Source organism: Malaclemys terrapin, chromosome 1 (assembly GCF_027887155.1).
Source record: "Malaclemys terrapin pileata isolate rMalTer1 chromosome 1, rMalTer1.hap1, whole genome shotgun sequence".
In the NCBI taxonomy this organism is placed as follows: Eukaryota; Metazoa; Chordata; order Testudines; family Emydidae; genus Malaclemys; species Malaclemys terrapin.
Window position 1 is genome coordinate 302405758 of NC_071505.1, and position 21654 is coordinate 302427411.

The following is a 21654-nucleotide window of genomic DNA, read 5'->3' on the forward strand; positions in this document are numbered from 1 at the left end:
AAGTGAAATATTTGAGGACTTAGTCAACTTAGACTGGGTTTAGTTGAAAAGACAAAAGCAAAACACACTATAAATTTGAAGAAACTGCTACATATTTTTATATAGAAGCAGCTCATTTGAGATTCCAACCCAACAAGCACTGTGTTCCTCACTTTGTACTATATAGTATCTAAAACATCACAGATATCCAATGGAACACACACAAATGAACTAAGCCTCTTCCATCTCATTGTATATTTGTTTCCTCAAGCTAAGGCAGAAATCCAATCCATAAAGAATGTTGTAGTACCTAGATGTGCAGAACAAATGGTATATAAGATCAGACACTCTTCTGAGACACTTGTAATGTTCACGCAAAAAGAGGTCCAGAATAAAAAGAAACTAGCACCTCTATAATTCCTTTGTTTTGTCGGGTCAATTCAGATGCCTAATATTAATATAATCTTGGTGTTTATACTTAATAATCTCAGTGGCAGTAATGGAACAATAAAACCACTTTAAAAATTGCTTTAAAAAGAAAAGAATGCACAATTAATATGGATGCTCCAGCCTTTGAATACAACCTTATTACTAGAGAAAATGAGAATCAGGAAAGGATCTTATTGTTTAAAATGTTGGAAGATATGGGCTTCCTTTTGACAAGGTCCCATGTATATGTACAATAACCCTTTGTATTTAACAATAGGTAAGTAATAACAACAGTAAAATTACCCTGCTCTCCAGCTGTTTCTGTATATTGTGTAGATGTTGGTTTAATCTAATGCGTATTGTTGCATAATATCCTCAGGCACAGTCAAGTAAAAGCTAAAGCTGTACAAAAAAGCCTACATTTTAAATGGGTCTTGTCATTAATGCTTTATTAATTGCCCCAGGCAATGCAAACCCAGAGCTAGGCGAGCTATAACAATATGACACTTTAAGGTCAAATCCAATTTCTGCTGCGTTTTATGGACTGGGCCAAATATTGAGTTAACAGCAGGAAAGAACAATTTATTGGGCTTTTTTCATGTTTTGATTAACTGATCTAAATTAGATCAGATTTTTGTGTGGAAACAAAACAACTTTAAACCCTCAACATAATATAATCGTTGACTGTTTTCTATTATGGCAACTGTATTTTCTAACAGTCACCTTCTACTTAAAGTGTGTATAATATACTGGGTTTTTATATAAAGGGACTAAATAAAAAAAGCTTCTATGAGCCTATGTGAAACAAAACATCAGAAATGAAAATGCATAAACTATAGCTCCATGTTATTTAACACAACACATTACATGAATTAATATATGTAAAATTAAACCTACCTTCACATCTGAGGTATCTCTTTGGCTGTTTCGCCAAGATCTTGCCACTGAAGAGAAGGTTCGATCTGGATGGTCAAATTTTGCATCATTTGCATTAAGAAAGAATGTTGTGAAGGGTTCCTATGACCAAACAAATGAGTACGCATATAATACAAGAATACAGCAGAATGGATCACACAGCAGTTTCCTAATGAAATATGAGACATTTTTAAGTTTATAATTAAAACATGAGTAGAATAATAATTGGCATTTCATTTTACACACACACACACACACACACACACACACACTCTTATATTGATAATGAATTTTGCACCATGTAAATCTGATTGCTGGAATGGAAGGATACAATATTGCATACTCTGTCATAAGACTACTGTTGCCATGATAATTGGCAGGCAGGTATGCTCTGGTACTACTTCCATTGAAATCACCATTAAACATTCACTCTGTTACATATATTACTATGCCTGGTCTGATCAGCACAAGACTGTGCATTCAAATTAAATCACATGAAAGCACCTATAAAGTTTTTATTTTAATATAATGCCACAGTCTACTCTTGTTTTCTTCTCAGTTGGTAGGATTGGGTGGAGATATGGGGACTCTTTTGACAGGTTGCTGAGATGGGGGGGGTCTGGCTTTATTGTTATTTTTTGGGCAGCTGATTGAATGAGGTATGGATTTTATTTTGTTCTATGAAATATTGATTTTTTGTTCATGGTAATGAGTGAAGTATAAAGATAAATAACTCAGGGCCTAGGAAGGACACTAACAATGAAAATAAATGAATGTCATCATTTTATTTTTTTTATATTATTCTATTCTGAACAGTTATGATACACCCTACCAAACTAGGATTCTACATCTTCAAGAAATATGCTACTAAGAGTTAGCTCTATTTGTTATCAGTACATTATCTATGCTGTGGAACTTGCATCAGAACAAAACTTGTGTACAACTAACTCATTGTGTAACCTATATACACATCTCCCTAATTCCCCACTTATTGTTTGTGCTTCTGACTTGTGTCATATCAACCATTAGATAAAATAGCAACTATTAAATTTAAACATTTTTTACAAAAATGGACTGCATCCCAGAAAAGCACTAATTCTCAAAATGTGTGATAGTAGATAACTGTTGAGGGGGGGGTCACGATTGAACATTACATTCTAGTGTGATGTTACAGCTACCAGGGCAAAGATTTCCTTACTGGTTCTCAGCCTGGGAGCCTTGCCTTACTCCTCGGTGTCTGTGAAGAGGAGTATGAAATTAACCCATCATACTAAATAATATATGATATTCTTGCTGTTGTCTAGCAAATAATTCCAAATGATGGAATTTTTATTCCATCTTTTTTCTCTTTTAAATGCCTAGGAAATTATGCACACACAAGAAGACATTAAAATAATGCAGGTTGCAAAGTGAAGGCACTCTAAAGCCTAGTTATGGCAGGTTTCATGCAAACTAGACACAATTAACTCCGGTTTGAATAAGGACTGGGAATGGCTGAGCCATTACAAACGTTGACTATCTCCCCTTGTAAGTACTCTCACACTTCTTATCACACTGTCTGTACTCGGCTAGCTTGATTATCACTTCAAAAGTTTTTTTTTTTTTTTTTTTTTCTCTTAATTAATTGGCCTCTCAGAGTTAGTAAGACAACTCCCACCTGTTTATGCTCTCTGTATGTGTGTATATATATCTCCTCATTATATGTTCCATTCTATATGCATCCGAAGAAGTGGGCTGTAGTCCACGAAAGCTTATGCTCTAATAAATTTGTTAGTCTCTAAGGTGCCACAAGTACTCCTGTTCTTCTTTTTAGTTATGGCAGGTTTCCCCATGCATCTTTGTCCATGCAACTATGAAGCTCTGAATAAAGTCTGAATTAAAATAATCACATACTGTTTTGGTTGCAGGACTCTAATACATGTTGCACTGTAAATGGTCCAGAGGATTCCCCACCTAGTTACTGTGGGAGTCAGACAGCATGCGGCAAGTGAGGCAGAGAACCACATATTACAGCAGGGGTAGTCAAAAGGAGGACCACAGGCCAAATACGAACCACCAGACACTTTTGAACGGACCTCAAAATCTTTTTATTTATTTATTATCGTTATTATTTTTGTATTTTCTCTGGAGTCTGGACCTTGACTACACCTTGACCAAAAAATTTGGACTTTGACAAAATTGACACCCACATATTAAAGTGACGATAAAAAATATTCAACACTGGCACATTTGCTGAGCATTGTCATAACACCAGACTGAATCAGGAGGCAGATAGGAACAGAGTTACTTGGGAGGGCAACTTTAACTTTGATTTGCCCATCAAAGCACTTTGGATTGCTTTACTTGGTGACCTTCATGTATGAAATAAGTACCCAGTAGATTAATATTATATGTTTTAATTAAAGAAAATTCTTATTTTGGTTTATAATTGGAAAAGCATTCTGTAATAGTTACAATGGCAAGTTTTTCAAACTATGTCACTTTCCATCCTATTGACCCTGTGAACTTTAGATCTTATTATCTCTGCTTTCTAAAAGCCCCAGCCTATTTTTTTTTACATTTATACTTTAATTTGATTTGAAGACCATTGAGAAACAGTTTACCGATGGATGCTGAAATCTGAAGCAGCTGATGGATTAAAAAAAAAGCAGAAGCCAGAAATATGATATAGTTACAGTAAATTATGTAAAAACATTAATCCAAAATTCCATGACAACATTATTTTAAGCATCTGAGACAAATATACAAAAGCAAGAAAATTCAGAGTCAAGGATTAAACCTGTAATAGTTGAGCACTACAGGGTGCCCTATTATGTTATCCTGCTATGACCTGTTGTGCCTATCTTTTGGATTTTTAATTCTTAACTGGAATTCAGAGCTTTTCCTAGGTTTATTTCAGATGCTTCACTTAATTTTAATTAAGTGCTTGATTTTTATTCTCTGGAAATACGTGTGGTTAGAAAATATAAATATAGTTCATATCTGTATACAATATGTTCATTCAAATTTTGTTCGTGCTACAGATTACTATTTCATTTACAAATTTTCTGTCTGTGAATGCTACAAAGTTGCAAAATGTATTTCATTATAAGCCCATTTCAGTTGTTCATAGTATTCTGAATAAAATTGATACCACATTCCCTGGCGATGGGATAAGAGACTTCTGCAGCACTTGATTGCCACCCTGTGGACCACTCCCTTTCCCCTCCAGAAGTTCAAGAAGATGTGTTTTGAGCAGACCCATTCCCCTCCAGTGGACAGACACTGGGGTCTGGGTCATGCAGGGGAAGGAAAGAGGAGGGACAGGGTGAAATCTTGTCCCCACTGAAGTCAATGGGAGTTTTGGCATTGACTTTAGTGTGGCCAGAATTCCACTCAGGACACATTTAGGCTGGAAACAGGCCCAAGGGTCATCATTTGGGCCATCACTATTTCCGAGCTCTCTTCCTAATGTATGTCATTGGGTATCATCTGCTACATGAGTCATTGCTCATTGGTGGTTTGGGAAAAAACTGGCCAGGTTTTCAGTTCCACTTAGTGGATTGCCTATTGGGGTTGGGAATGGATTTTTCCCTACTACAGGTTTCCAGTGCCCACTGGGATTTATTGCTTTCTCAAAGCAGTCTAGACAAGGGGTTTTGGATTAAGTTTGGATGATTATAGGGATACCTGGCAGCAACCACTATATTTCCATTTTAAAGGATTACTGAGACTTTTTCATTTGAGAAATGTTAGCAGTTCCATTGCTTGCAGAAGGTTGTTGATATTCAGTTGGGAGAAACCCCTAAGGTTATTGCAGTGCCTTTTCTTTGTCCCATTACATTTCAATCAGATTTAGCTGTGTTGTGAAGTGTTACAAATCACCATTTCCTTTTCCTCTCTTGTGTTCCTCAGAACAATTCTGGCAGCCTGACAAAATCACTGAACATTGTAATAGACTGGATCCTAACATTGCCATGCTGCACTGTGAATGCCTGAGAGCTGCCAGAGCAGCTGTGGTGTGGGGGTAGGAAGAAAAGAGTCAGGGTGGGCTTCCTTCAATGACATTCCCACTTCCCTGGACCTAGCATCCCATCTCATGTGGCATGCACTTTCACAATTCCCGGGGATGAGGAGAGGACAGAGAGCGAGCGAGCTGAGGCAGGCTCCCTCATCATCCCCCAGACGCAGCCATTGCCCCAGTGTCCTATCTCCCACACAGGGACTTGATTTGGGACAGGTGCTCCCCCACTCCTGGTTGGAAGGAGGTAAGAGAGCCACACCAAGATCCCCCATAATCTCTCAGACCCAATACATGGTCCCAGTAACTCATACCCACCTCTGAGGGCACCACAAGGACTAGAGCTCCCACGTCTGGGAGTGGGAGAAAAAGAGGCAGGCCAAGCTCCTCTTGTCCACCCTCTGAACCAAGCATATGACACAAGTGTTCCATCCCCCTATGGCAGGATAACAGCTTTTTTATGCTGCCAGCTAATGTAGTTAGTCCTGAAGCTCAAGTAGTAGACATCTGCCACAGTGCTGAAGGCTCAAGATTCAAACCACACTGATGATAAAAGGGGCTGCGGGACTGTTACAGTCATACATAATAGAAATTATTTTTACCTAGGAAATTACATGTAAAAAACTATATTAAAAGAATATTATTTAGGCTGCAACATAAAATACTCAAAAGTTAGGGAATCTCAGGTTCGTGGTGACCCCCACAACCTAAGTTCAGCTCAGCTTTAAGTATATGATCATAGACTATTTTTTCCATAGGTCTCCTGCCTCATTCAGTTCACAGATTGGACACACAAAAGGGCCAAATTAAGGTTGCATCAGTAACCATTAATCTGGCATTTCCTAATTTTTTAGTGCTTGACTCTGCAACCTCAATAACACTCCTTTAACGCAGTTCCTCACAGCATCATGGAGGCACAGTTGTGGCAAAGAAGACTAGGATTTATAGTTAGTGGTTGTATGGTGGGAGTCCCAAAAACCTCCATTGGACACAGTTACTTGTCTAGTGTGAGAATTGGGTGGGTGTATAACACCTGTATCTTGTGTTAAGGTAATAAAGTTGTGGCCCACCATTTAAAATCCATTCTAATGTCTGCCTTTCAGTTACCTGCATATCCTGAGCAATTCTGTGGAGCTCAACAACATTTACTTGCAAAATCCTACATCTCCCTGTCTAACACAGTGCAAGTCATTTTAATGTAGTGCTTAGGTTGCAAATCTACACAAACATCAGGACATTAAAACGTTAAGATATATTGTCCATTTCACACATATGCACTCTTTTTGATTATTGAATAGGCTATTGTTGTACACTTTCTACTGTGAGTACAATATGAGGAATTTAAAGATGCTCTTACTGACTTAGGGCCTGATCCAATACTCACTGAATTTAACTGAAAGCCTTTTATTAGCTTCAATGGACATTGGATCAGGTCTTTAACTTTTTCAAATACCCTGTCTTATTTGTTTACTGATAAGAATCAACTATTATAAAACAAATTAAAAATGTTAATTTCTACATCTGTTCTACTGCATTACATACAGAAGGCGAGATCTGCACTATCTGGGGAGTCTCTTTGTGTTAAAGCTAACTTGCACCACTGTATTAGATCAATGACACCACAGGTGCACATATTCTAAGATCGACTCATACAAACTGACGCTTTTCCACCACAGTCAGATATGAAAAGAACTTGCAGGTTAAAGGTCAACTCCAATGAGAACAACAGGGCTGTGGACCTGGGAAAGGAAAACTTTTTATCTCATCATCCCAATGGTCATCACAGTATATTTCATACAGAATAATGGATTTTATTGAAACATGTCCACAAATTGTGTTAATTTGGGCTGATTTTTATTATACTAGTAGTATGCACCTATAAAGCTGGTGGGTTGTTTTTTTCTGAAACCTATTGTTGGGTTAGTTAAATCTCTATTCAAGAGCACCTAACTACAGCATATACTTACATTTTAATGAAAACAACACAAAAAAGAAGCCAGGAGGCTTCAAAAATCAGCTGAAGGAACAAAACAGGAAGATCTAGCTTCACAGGATAGAAGTTTGAAAACAAATGTCCTGCACTTCCTTTGTTTTTATGTTACTGTACATTATCTGGGTACGCCGCAAGAAGGACAAGAGACTTCTTATGGGTTTTAATCAGGCTGCAACTTTATTATATAGATGTCTGGGACTACCTGGCAGATAAAGTGTTCAGTGCAGGCAAATCCATGCTTATTCACATCAATTCTCCGGGGCTTTCACCAGCCCCCCCTTTGTTTAATCCATGCTTATTCAACTCAGTTTTCCAGGGCTTTCACCAGCCCCCATTTGTTTCCATCCAGGTCCCCCAGCCAACCCATGGCTTGGACCTTACCATCCACCAGCCTCATGAGAGGGTTTAGGAGGTCTATGAGAACAGAGGGGATTGGCTCCCTGCCGTTCCTGTCATAGGAGTCCCCGAACCTCCTTCTCCATTCTGTTCCTTTATCCAGGATCTCCTTTTAAGTCTTTTACCAGGCCATTTATCTGGTCACTGGCTGTCTTCCCTATGGAGTACATGCACTGAACATCCGCCACAACGAGGCGCCTGACATTTGCTTGGCTGCCTCCCCCCCGACCTTGCCAGGTTCCCAGACATCTGCCAATGGCCTCTTGGCTAGCAGCCTTACTGGAGAGAAAGAACCCATTGTCCCATGTGTGATCGTCAAGGGGCACCAGCAGCTGCATTGTTCTTGACCTGGTACTGCAGCAGTCGCCCTTAACGGAGGGCTGCATAGGCGACCCATTTTCTGGATCTTTGAATTGACAGGACTCCTTAAAACAAAACAAAATAAACAACTTGTAAGCTGGAGCCAATAATGTGCATTCCACCAACCACATGACATTCTGAGGTTCCAGAGAGCCCGCGGCTTACGTAATCTGGCAAACTGGAAATGAGACGAGGCATCTGCTATGCCATTATCCATGCCCAGCATGTGCTTGGAAGAAAAAACAGATGTTGAAGGTTAAGCATTGGAGAATGCCCTTACCAAATTTCCAATCCTGTGCGATTTGGAAGTTTGGTGATTGATAACCTGTACCACTGCCATGTTATTGCGCCAGAGGCACACCCTTATATTGGCCCCAAATTAATAACCTTTTTTACCTGCACAGTGATACCCCATTAAATTGAGTTACAAAACTTTTCCACACCCACAAATCTTACTACATCTGTATAGTGACTCGTACATAATTGTGTGGTCTGGCTATGCCAGCTGTTGCCGCTGCCAGCCAGGCACAAAAACACCTTCCCCAGGACAACAACCCTGCAAGCAAAGTTCAGCTCCAAGCCCAGATAGGGTAATGTAGTGTAAAGGTTTTTGTTTAACCCAACTATTTAGCCAGGGCCTGAAATGTGCCCAACAGGTGAAAACAGACATTTGACCCAGCTTGCCCTGCGAACAAAATTATGCAAATAAACTATTTGGTTTAGTTCCGCTGGCCAGACCACTGCCCAGTGCAACAAAGGCTGCACAGGATACTGAACAGCCCATGGGCATAGCCTTGTGGAAATAAAATTGCCGGCGGCAGGTGTCTTGCAAACATGCCTGTATTTACAGGGGTTGCGGAAACGGCCACTGTCATAACTATAAAGGGAAGGGTAACAGCTGTCCTGTGTACAGTACTATAAAATCCCTCCTGGCCAGAGACTCCAAAATCCTTTTCCCTGTAAAGGGTTAAGAAGCTCAGATAACCTGGCTGGCATCTGACCCAAAGGACCAATAAGGGGACAAGATACTTTCAAATCTTGGTGGGGGGAAGGCTTGTGTTTGTGCTCTTTGTTTGGAAGTTCGTTCACTCTTGGGACTGAGAGGGACCAGACATCAATCCAGGTTCTCCACATCTTTCTAAACAAGTCTCTCCTATTTCAAACTTGTAAGTAAAAAGCCAGGCCACTTTGAACTTTAGGGTACAAATGTGGGGGCCTGCATGAAGACTTCTAAGCTTAACTACCAGCTTAGATCTGGTCCGTTGCCACCATTCCCAAATGAATTCCCGTCCCTGGGAAGCCTTGAAAAACTTTTCACCAATTCCCTGGTGAAGACAGATCCAACCCCCTTGGATCTAAAACAAGGAAAAATTAATCAGGTTCTTAAAAAGAAGGTTTTTAATTAAAGAAAAAGGTAAAAAATCATCTCTGTAAAATCAGTATGGAAAATAACTTTACAGGGTAATCAAACTTAAAGAGCTCAGAGGACCTCCCTTTAGCCTCAGGTTCAAAGTATAGCAAACAAAGATAAACACTCTAGTAAAAGGTACATTTACAAGTTGAGAAAACAAAGGAAAACTAACACGCCTTGCCTGGCTATTTACTTACAAGTTTGAAATAGGAGAGACTTGTTCAGAAAGATGTGGAGAACCTGGATTGATGTCTGGTCCCTCTCAGTCCCGAGAGCGAACACACTCCCAAACAAAGAACACAAACAAAACCCTTCCCCCCACCCCAAGATTTGAAAGTATCTTGTCCCCTTATTGGTCCTTTAGGTCAGATGCCAGCCAGGTTACCTGAGCTTCTTAACCCTTTACAGGGAAAAGGATTTTGGAGTCTCTGGCCAGGAGGGATTTTATAGTACTGTACACAGGACAGCTGTTACCCTTCCCTTTATAGTTATGACAGCCACCATTATTAAATGCCCAGCAAATACTATTATGAGCCCGGGGCCCCTTTTGAGCTTGTTGTGGTATGAACAAACCCCTGGTGCCCTTGGTGTTATGCCCTTGAACCACAGTGTCTGATGCCACCTTATTCCAGTTTGTGTTGCTACCCTTAATGTAAACTGCTTATGACATACCCCCAAACGTATTGGGTGCCCGCCTAATCATATTCGTATAATTAACAAAGGCCGGCTGCAGTCTGGGTTGGCCTATACCATAACACCCACCTAGATGACAAGGGCAGCCTCCCAAATTGTTTCATGTTCTAGCCACCCTTGGCCTCTTGGGCAGTTCGCTGTTTTGCTTGCCTTGTCCATGTTTACTGTCTGTGAACACCTTTCTGTGCCATAGGGATATTACCTGCACAAATTGCCTGTGAGTGAATTATATATTTAGTTGCACTGAGTAAGTGAACTCCCATCAGGTAAACTACCCCGGCATAACCGTACCGAGGACTGCATGTAGTGAGTTCTGCAGAGCCCTGCTCCCACATAGTCCCCCCGGGAGTGTCTACTCTGTCCCCTGCGGTTACATGCCCTGATGGCTGATGATTTACCATGTGCCCCTTCCCTCTCCTGCTGCTGAAACTTGAGCCCATGTTGGGCCTACCCTGTCACCCTGTGCAGACCCCTCACACCTAGCTGCCTGAAGCTGTTGTTGTAATTGCAAATTAGCTTGCAGCAGCTGTGTAATACCGTCAGTGCCCCCCACTGAAGGTGACACCCCTAGGTGGGTCTGCCCAGGCTTCTCAAACTTCCACTCCTGGGCCCAGAGTATTTAATACCCCAATGGGCTGACTCTTGTTCCCCTTAGTTGAGCTCGCTGAGTGACTGGTTGAACATGGTCCCTGGACCTGGCTGTGGCCCCTGCAACTGCCACCCTTTGCCAGGCTGGAAGGCCGGATATCACCTCTGCCCAGGACCGGCTCTACCATTTTTGCCGCCCCAAGCAACAACAACAACAAAAAAGCCGCCCGAACTGCCGAAGCAAAAAAAAAAAAAAGCCACCCGGACTGTGCCGCCCCAAGAATGGACGAAATGCTGCCCCTTAGCATGTGCTGCCCTGCCCCAGGCACATGCTTCCTCCGCTGATGCCTGGAGCCAGCCCTGCCTCTGCCACCATTTCCCCAACCTCTGTGTGGTTTAGATTACACTCACCCCCAGGATCAGCATTACCACCATCCCTTGTGTTAGGTGGAAGAAAACATCCTGTTTTTAGGTGACCTTGTGCCCTTTGAAGTGTTGTAATGCTGTGGAGAAAACCTCAGAAACACCGTCACTGACCATTTGACCACCCCATTAATGCATACAGCCTGCTCACCTGAGTGCGTGGACACTTTCCTATGATCATTTGCCTCCCTTAGTCCATGAAGCTGCCCTGGGTTATGCCTTGGGTTATTAAACACACCACCCTGGGCAGTAGCAGTCCACGTACTTGTGAGCCCCCTTGCCCCTGCTGCAGTATTGTCTGTCTTGGGTTTCCTTCCAGTCCATGGGCTCCCTTGGGGCTGCCCTGCCTGTGCCTGTCCCATTTCCAGCAAAGGTATAGCACGTGAGAGGCAAGCAGCACACAGCCATGAAACAGTAAACCCCCCCCCCTTGCTCTGTCCCTATTCTCCACCCCTCCCAACGGTAACTGTCCCTTGCCTTGTTCCCTCCCCCTCCCAGGAGATGCCCAGCTTGCTCCAAGTGAAGTAGAGACTTGCCCCACCCAGGTTTCATACCTTTATGCACATTCCTGGGGGAAGGGGGGGGGTGAGTCATCGCGGCAAAGCACCTTTTGCAGCAGTTTCTGTCCTTTCTCTCTTCCCCTCCTCCCCCCTCCAACCAACCACAAAGCAGAGCTGCCTTCTTTGGGTAAGCCCAGACAACTTTTGCCCCACCTTTAGTTGTGGTGCAGTCATTCTTACTGACGCAGATAACTTATATGGCACAAAGTCTATGAAAATATCTAGAGCAAAGTTTGACAAAAACGAACAACTGGGATCTGGGGCAAAAATCTGTCTGGGGATTGGTCCTGCTTTGAGCAGGGGGTTGGACTAGATGACCTCCTGAGGTCCCTTCCAACTCTGATAGTCTATGATAAAAGATAAAAGATAGTCTGGCTTCAAATACAGGGCTGAAAACTCTTAGCTCGTGTATGAGATAACTTTGTGGTGCTTGGTGTACTATAAATATCAATGCTTCTGTGATGGAGATTTGTACCAGCTTTGTTTCAGTTTTTGAAGAATGACAGGCTGAGGAGGAACACAGTAACAGGGAAAGAGTTACCCACACAAACGTACGAGTTTTTTTTATGCCCCTTAGTAGTTGGGATGCATGTGCTCATAACAAAGTCAAGTGTGCATCATGACCTGAAATACATGGGTTCAGAACAAAAGATAAAGGGGTATGTCATGATACCATAAAGAAACAAGGTAGAAAGTTGATTAACTAAATCCAATTTCAAATGACATATACGGCATCTTTTACTGGTAAACAAATAGGGGATGAAAGGATGGCTTTAGAGGAGTAATGTCGGGAAGCACACTTTCTACATAACATGACTGTAACATAGCTGACTGGAACTGTCCTCAGAGATTGGTATCATATAGAACCTTTTTCCTGTATCACATTAATAAACCTGCCTGAGACTGGTTCTTTGATCTTTTGAATATATTCATAACAAAATAACATACTAAAGTGTGGTCAAGAAATTGACTAACAACAGATTTTGCTGAAGTGTCATTATAAGAATTTTATTTTATGAATATTCTTTATATTTAAATCACCAAAACATGCAGTTCTGAACAGGAATTATTCAACTCATTTGTCACACCTAGAAGTGAAGCCATATAAAAATCCATGATGTGTGAGAATGGGGCCCTTCTACAGTTTTTCACGCTGAGCATTCCTCTGCCTTTATCAAAAATTTAAAAATTGATCATGAATTTCCCTAATTCTTTCATACAAGTGCACTTTATAGATTTAATCATAATATCTGGAAATATCTTCATTATGGCCAGAAATTTCTTCCATGAAACCAACCAAACCTACCTTCCATCATAAACCAGCAAACAAAAAGAACCAAGGCTACACTTGAAATTCAGGGCCACAATGAAGACATTCAGGATGTATGTAAAATGCATTCTCTACGCTGTCTGATTTTTTTTTTTCTCAAGGCCAATAAAACTTAGGTAATAAAACTTGACATTCATCTCAACAGAAGTCTGGATATTTCAGATTTTCATATTGGGTAATATTGCTATTTCTCACAACCACTTTAGGCTGTGCTTTTCCCCCCTTTGAATAACAAGTGCTTCTTAAGTTAACTAATAATTTCATATATAAAGATATGAGCTATTTTTGTTACTCTGGCCCAATAGTTTCCATCAAACTGAACAATACTACAGTAATTCACTTTGCAATTACTATGTTTACTAATTTATTCATTTTATTTTAATAGTTGCATTTGAAAAACAACATTTTATTACACTCTATAGCGTTGACTAATATATGATTAGCATACATATATATTATGCCGATAAAACTACCAACAATATATATTCCAAGCATTTAAGTAAACATGTTGTTATGCATTAGTATAGCAGTTATAAAGCCCAAATTGGCCTGTACCTTTGTTGTAATCCTGTATACTTATGCTAAGTATCCCATAACACCTTGCATTAGCTGAAGTAAGCCTTGGCTTGAGTAGATAGGAAAACTCTCAGGATATTATCAGAATGCAGTCTAAAATGTACAATATATTAGTTTAAATAGAAGTTAACTAGACATTGACTGCTTTTATTCTGTTTAGCATTAAAAATCCTTAATTGTATAATTTTTCTTCTACATTATCTTGGCTTGGGAGAGTTTGTGGGTCAGCTGTACCACTCTCAAGAGTGGATGTAAACAACTCTGATGAGCCCTTATCATGCTGAACTGCTACTCTGAAGCTGTATCGATTTTTAGAGTGTTCTTGGGAGATGGGATGAAGTGTCCCAGAGTTTATATCAAAAGCTTTTAAGGTGTATCGGGGCAGTTGTTTTTACTATAATATGTTCCGCTTATTAGCATCCCCTTGGTTTCCAGCAAAAAGTTGCTATTATCCGACAGTTGCCCAATAAGTGCAAGACAGGCTTGCAGGGCTGCAGCCAGGGAAGGAAGCACTGGGACTTGCCTTCGTGGGCTGCCTGTGGGTGGGACAGCAGGGAGGAAGAGGCTGCAGCTCGGATGACAGGGCCTGCCACAAGAAGGGGAGACTCTGGGCAGGGCAGCAGCAGTGCCACTGGGGGTCTACAGAGCTGCACAGTGCCTCTACCTGAGGGCTGGGAGGGAAGGTTGTGGGTAGGACAACGACGACGAGAAGTACTGTGCAGCTCTGCAGACTCCCAGCCACCCCATGCCTTGTGGAAAGCCCTGGCACCCAAGCTATATCCTCTTTCCCCATTGCTGCACTGCCCACAGCTTCCCCTCCCAGCCCACAATGCCAAGATTCTGTCCGGGGCTTCCTCACTGGGCAGGATGTAGGTACTCGAGGGCCTTATCTCCTGTGCAGTCCCAGGGTACAGGCAGGTTTGCAGGGCTGCAGCCAGGGAAAGCACGTCCCACCGCTTCCTTTCCTGGCTGCAAACCTGCCTGCAGCCAGGGCCTTTCTTCCTCCAAAACTTCCCATAAGCTGCATGCCATTGCCAATATCTGTATGCCATTAATACTAAAGTCAATGAGATGGGATTAGTTCACAACAAAATGCTGGTATTAACTGGAAGTTGTGAATATCAGACTTGCTCTGAAGTGGCAGCTACTGTCTTGTACTGCAGAGGTGTCTAGTGGCCTCGGTCAGGGATTAGGCCTCATTGTGCTAGGTCCTGGCAACGGGAGAGGAAGAGAACAAACTACTATTTATAGGCATCACCGAAGAGTGAGTTTTAAGGAGGGATTCAAAGGATGACAATGTAGTAGTTTTACACATTTTTACAGGGAGATCCTGTCATGCACAAAGGTACTTGAGAGAAAATTGGACTACCAACGAAGGTTTGGATCATTACCAGAATGGAGGTGAAAGCTATTGACACCATAAGAGTGGATAGAGTCAGGGACAAGATCTGAAGGACCTTGAAAATAAGAAAAGTCCAGTATATTAGAGAAGGGTGAACCAGTGGTGGAATGCAGAGAGGGGGTGATTGTCACAGTGATGAGCTAGAGAGATTTTCTTAACAGCATTGTTTTGAATTGACTTGAGGGGAGCATGATTGCATCTGTCAGTGCCAGAAAGGAAGAGGATGTAATAGACAGGACACAAGTAGAACACCTACCATTTCAAAAAATGAATTAATAATAATATCTAAAAAGAATAAATAAAACCCAAACCCTTGTGATCTGCATGCAAATTGCTAAGTCCAGAAGTCCCAATACATATTTGATGCCCCAAAATCATAGTTTTATGGCAGATTCTCTCCTCAACCTCTCATACAGGCTTTGATACTGTGGACCTCTCCCTCTTCTCTTTTCTTTCTTTCCTTTTATTTTGCTAGGTTTCTGCTACTCTGTACTATGTTTGTTCTTTTCCTACTTTGACCACCTCACTCCCAGCACACTTTGGTAATTCCTCTTCCTCCTCCTTCCCCTCTTATTTGTTTCTTCTTTTTCTTGCTGTATCCATTCCTTGGGCAACTCAATCTGCTCCATGGATTTAGCTACCACATTCACCACTCTCTCTCTCTCTCTCTGTCCCTTCTGTGTAATCCTGTATCTCCAACATCTCCTCCTGATGTCCCGCCAATTTCTCAATCTACAAACTGAGCTCAACTTTACTCCCTTTGACCACAGAAAACTCATTTACACTCCTTGACCTAATATTACCAATGCCTTGGTATAGTTCACTCTTACCTAGTCTTCTTCCCACACAAACTCTTGTCAAATCTTATCCCCATCTCCCAAATCCACCACTTCTTCTATGTCCTAACTAGTAAACCTGTTTTATCCCTTATCGATCAACTTAAGGCTCTTCTTCTTTGGTTCTATGCTACAGCCAAAATCATCTTCCGCAATTACCATTCTGACCATATTACCCCTTAGTCCTAATGCCCTTTTACTATCTCTTTACACATCTGTTCCAAAGTCTTTATTCTTACTTTCCATACTATAGAGAACTCTGTCTGATCACAGTTTGAGTGTCTTCTTTCTCTTCTCCCTTTTCACTTTGTCCTCTCTTCCCTTCACTTCCTTTGTTTCCTTTCATTCATGACTGTTTTTTTTTTTTTTTTTGGCATGCCATTCCCTGTGCTGGGAACACTCTGTCATCCCTATATGTGCTCTGTTCTCTAAATCCGTCCTCAAAATTCACTTCTTTTGGCTATCTTGACATCACTGATCTCCTCTTTGGCACTATCTGCCCCCTCTCTAACATATAACTACATTAAATATTTTAAAACAAGAGAAAATCATGAAACAAACAAAATAATTATCTTAATCCTTGAAAATAACACTGTCCTATGAGCAGTTTTTTTCATTCTTTCCCTTGTTTCCTCTCTCTCTTCCTTATGGTCTTATTATTTCTCACTATGTTATTTGTCAGATTTATATGGCAAGACCATCAAGGCAGGTACCTGGCCCTCTTCTTTCTTAGTTAGTGCTAAATAAACAACAACAACAATAATAATAATGATAAGATATTAGCTTAATATAAGAAGTGAGTACTACTTTGTGTATTGTACATTCAGTCAATAAGAGGAAGTTACTCACCTTGTGAAGTGATGATGGTCCTTCGAGATGCGTGTCACTATGGGTGCTCCACTGTAGGTGTATTTGCGTCCCTGTGCCTCTAATTGGAAATTTTTGGTAGCAGTGTCCGTTGAGCGGCACATGTGCTCTCCCTCCCTCGTGGTCTGTCTAGAGGCTATCAAGCGCTGCATGGTTGAACTCCCCTCAGTTTCTTCTCTATTGCAGAGCCCTTATGGAGAACTCTGAAGTAGAGGGGAGGAGGGCGGGTACACACATCTCAATGAACAATCGTTACTGCACAAGGTGAGTAACTTCCTCTTCTTCTTCGAGTAGTGTCTCTATGGGTGCTCCTCTGTAGATGACTCCCGAGCAGTACCCACCACTGGAGGCTGGGACTTCGGAGTGGAGTCTGTTACTACAGAGAGTACTGTGGAGTCAAAGATGGCATCAGATTCTGAATTTCCAGTGATCGCATAATGTTCTGCGAGAATGTGGGTGGAGGCCCAAGTTGCTGCTCTGCAGATTTCCAAAATAGGGACATCTTTAAGGAATGTGGCCAAGGTAGAAATTGACCTCATGGAGTGCATACAGACTCTGGGCGGAGGCAGCAGGTTGCACCCTTGATAACAATGTTGATTTATATGGGAAGCAGAGGCAACTTTAAGGAGAAACTTGGGATGCGGCCTCAGAGTTACTTTGTCTTTTAAAAAGACTGTGCATGGTGGGTACCATCAGGGTTGGTATTTCTCCTATGCAGCTAGCTGAGGTGATGGCAATTAGAAATGCTGTATTCATGGACAGGTGTAAGAGAGAGCAAGTTGCAATGGACTCAAAGGGAGGTCTAGTCAAAGCCCTGAGAACTAGGTTAAGATCCCAGGCTGGAGTGGATGGTCTCACATGTGGGGGAGAGATTTCCAATGCCCTTAAGGAATTTATGCGTCAGTGGGTGAGCAAACACAGAGTATCCATCTACCTGGTGGTGGAAAGCCATTTTCGCTGCAAGATGTACCTTAAGGAGATGAGTGAGAGTTTTGATCTCTTGAGTCTAAAATGTAGTGTAAAATCAGAAGGAGAGAAGATGAAGTTGGGTTTATGTGCTTAGGATGACAACAGACTTGGAATTGTTTCCATATTGTAGGTAAGTACATTGAGTGGTCAATTTTCGGCTGTATGGCAACATGTCTTTCACCTCATCAGAGCATTCTGCCTCTAAGCCTTGGAACCAAAGAGCCAAGCTGGAGGTGGACTCGCAGGTTGGGGTGAAGCATCATCCCATTGTTTTGAGAGGAATGGGCTGAAGAGGAACTGGAGGATATATTGCCTTCTGTGTCAGGTAAGGGAACCAGACTTGTCTTGGCCAGGAGGGGCAATCAGAATAACTCTCACTTTGTCTCATTGAATTTTCAACAGATAGAAGAGGAAACTGGGGAAAGGCATATAAGAGGTCCCTGTGATGGTAGGATGAGGGCATCTCCCAATGAATGTTTCCCCAAGCCGGCCCTGGAGCAGTAATGAGGACATTTCTTGTTAAAGTAAGTAGTGAAGAGATCTGTAAGTCAGGGCTCCCCAAGGGGTGAATATATCTTGAAGCACTTCTGAGTTCAGTTCCCATTCGTGGTCATGAGAAAAATTCCAAGTGAGACTGTCAGCAGTCACTTTCTGTATCCCTGGCAAATAGACCACTGAGATGAGCACACTGTGATGGTTGCACCAATTCCAAAATTTGAGTGCTTCCGTGCAGAGGGAGGGAGGGAGATCTGGTACCCCATTGCCAATTTATGCAAAACATACAGATTATATTGTCCATCATGACCTTTGTGTGGGTGTTCTTGATGAAAGGCAGAAAGGTGCACAGGTGCTCCTGACAGCCCTTAGCTCCAAAAGCTTGATATGGAGGGTCACTTCTGTGGAAGGCCACTTGCCCTGAACCTTGTGGTTGTGTAGGTAAGCTCCCCAGCCTATTAGGGAGGCATCCGTCTGTGAATCTGTTTGGTGGGAGGAATGTTCTCGCTTGTACTTCATCAAGGTTGATGCTGATAAACTCCAGTCACTGTACTGGGGTTAGTGCACCGCTACAATGGAGAGAACCCTGGAGAATATCCTGGCTGGAGCAGTCTGTACTGATAATGGTCCTGTCCAAAGGTTAACTGTAGGAATCTACTGTGTGATGGTTGTATCGCGATATGGAAGTAGACATCTTGTAGGTTGAGGGCTGGAAATCACTCTCCTTGCTCTAGAGCTGGTATAATGGCTGCTAGAATGACCCTCTTGAATATCTGTGCCTACACGTATTTAATTAATGCCCTTAGATCTAGAATGGGCCTCCAACCTTCCTTCGCCTCGGGGATCAGGAAATAATGGGAGTAAAACTCCTTGCTCCTGAGTTGCACCAGGTTCTATGGCCCATAGGCATAACAAATTATCTATTTCCTGATGAAGTAAGTTATCATGAGAATGGTCCCTGAAGAGGGATGGGGAAGGAGGATTGGGATGGGGGAGGGACATGAATTGAATGCCGTAACCCTTCAAAATAATCTCTAGGACTCATCTATCACAGGTGATATTCTCCCAAGTGCTGTGAAAGAGGGCCAGGTGACTTCTGAAGGGGTGTGACAGTTGTGTAGATGGCAGCTGTGTTGCAAGGTATAATTGTTCAGGCCCTCAACCAACCCGTCAAAAGAGCTTATAAGAGGCGGTCAGAGGTTGCAGATTGGGGTGCTGACTGCTTCTGCTTTTGAGCCCTGATCCTCTTACGCTGCAGCTCATAACAGCGCTGAGATGGTGGGAATTGAGGAGGTTGTGACCTGTGCTATGGCTGAGAGGTATATCTACTCTTCTGTCCCGCAGTGTAGATTCCTAGGGAGTGTAATGTGGCCTGTGAATCCTTCAGGATGTGGACAGAAGAATCTGTCTTCTCGGAGAAGAGGTTGGGCCCTTCAAACTGGAGATCTTCTGCAGCTCTTTGGGCAACCCAGAAATGTATAGCCAAGAAGCTTGCCTCATTACCACTGTCATGGAGACCGGGCAGGCCGCTGTATCAACTATGTCCCTTGCTTTCTCTAGCACCAGCCTGGGTATTAACTAACCCTCTGTGAAAATGGCCTGAAACTGCTCCTTTTGTGTCGCCGGTAAATGTTCCAGAAACACACTGAGTTTCCAATCATTAATAAACTCATATTTGGCTATGACAGCTTGGTAATTTGCAACTCTGAATTGTAATGTCGCAGACAAATATGTTGTCCTCCCAATCCTGATCACATGGGGTTGACTTGGCATAATGTTGCTTGTCTCGTGCCTTAACCACATCCACTATGATGGAGTTGTGTTGCAGATGTTGAAACAGGAAGTCTGCTTTTTTGGGAGGGATGTAGTATTGTTTTTTCATCTCTCTTGCTCATAGACTCATAGACTTTAAAGTCAGAAGGGACCATTATGATCTTCTAGTCTGACCTCCTGCACAACACAAGCCACAGAATCTCACTCACCCACTCCTGTAACAAACCCCTGACCTATGTCTGAGCTATTGAAGTCCTCAACTTGTGGTTTAAAGATTTCAAGGTGCAGAGAATCCTCCAGCAAGTGGCCAGTGCCCCCTGCTGCAGAGAAAGGTGAAAACCCCCCAGACCCTCTGCCAATCTGCCCTGGAGGAAAATTCCTTCCCGACCCCAAATATGGCGATCAGCTAAACCCTGAGCATGTGCGCAAGACTCACCAGCCAGACAGCCAGGAAAGAAGGTTGCTGGTTGATGCGATGGAGGCTGGTGTCTGCCATATGACTCCGACAGGATCTAGAAACGCCTCATTAATTGGGAGGGAAATTCTGGATAAGACGGTGGGGTGTAGAATATCCACCAACTTGTGATATGTATTTGCCACCTCCTGTAAGGGAATCTGCAGCTCATCTGCCACCCTCTTGATAAGATCTAGAAAGTTCTTAAAATCATCACTTAGTGATAAGGGCAAGGCATTACAGCCTCATCTGGTGGAGATGAGGAGAAGTTTGCTGGAGGGGTAGCTTCCTCTTTGAGCCCTTCGTCCTGTTCTGAAAAGCTTTCTTCTCCCCAGGCTCAGGAGCTCTGGACAGACAGGCTGTAGGATACCATCTGGTGGATTCTTTCTGAAAGCCACTGGACGGCCATGACTTGTGGGATGTGTACGTTGCCCAAGGATTGCAATATGGCCATTGGGTGGGGGAGGGGAGAGCAAGAGCGGTGGGGTTACGCCAGCCGGCCTGTATCATAATAATGGGTCGGCTCAATGGAATTGAGGAGGACCCTTGTATTGTGATAGTGGGCCACGATGAGGAGCCAGGGAAATGATCTCCTGGCTGCTATCAGACTCGGCACTAGGTAACAGCAGCGCCGACTTGGATATTGGTGGTACATGGCCCGGTGCGGAGAGTGATTCTGGGTGCCAGGATGTTCTCAGTACCGAGGCCCCGGTACTGAATAATGGGAATTGCGATTCTTCCCCAACCATCAGGTCTCCAGGGTACTGGAGCTCATGCAGTACCGTGGCTAACTCGGTACCGCAGAGGAGTGTCTGTGGTACGTTGTCAGTACCGATGGTTGAGAAGGCGCAGAGTATTCCCTAGATGGGAGTTTTGTCACAACCGGTACCGAAAGTTCTCTCTGTGCCACACATTTAAAGATGGCATGGTAACTGTCCTTGTGGGATGGTATGGCTGCCTCAGAGCCTGAGCCCCTGGCTTCTCCAGGTGCTGCGGCAGAGCTCATAATGGAGGCCCCCTTCTGGGTACCGTGCTTCAGAGCTGCCAGTGTCGTCAGTACCAAGGTGGCTGCACTGGGGAACCCCTCTGGCTGGCCAACGACTCAGAGCTCTTTTTTTCTAGACTTTAGAGGGGGAGACTGTTGGGTTTTTTTCCACGACTCTACCCCCTTTGAAGTTAAAGGCTCCGGGGATGATCCGGGGTCA

At 42.8% G+C, this 21654-nt stretch overlaps 1 protein-coding gene across 3 annotated transcripts in view; it reads right to left on the reverse strand.

The window, feature by feature from the left end:
* NBEA (neurobeachin) overlaps positions 1-21654 on the reverse strand; it is an 817568-nt gene that overhangs the window by 96166 nt on the left and 699748 nt on the right. For all 3 annotated transcript variants that reach the window (XM_054015304.1, XM_054015305.1, XM_054015303.1), the window contains exon 47: positions 1306-1425. In XM_054015304.1, the coding sequence (XP_053871279.1) occupies positions 1306-1425 (120 nt within the window). The remainder of the gene's footprint in view (positions 1-1305; positions 1426-21654) is intronic.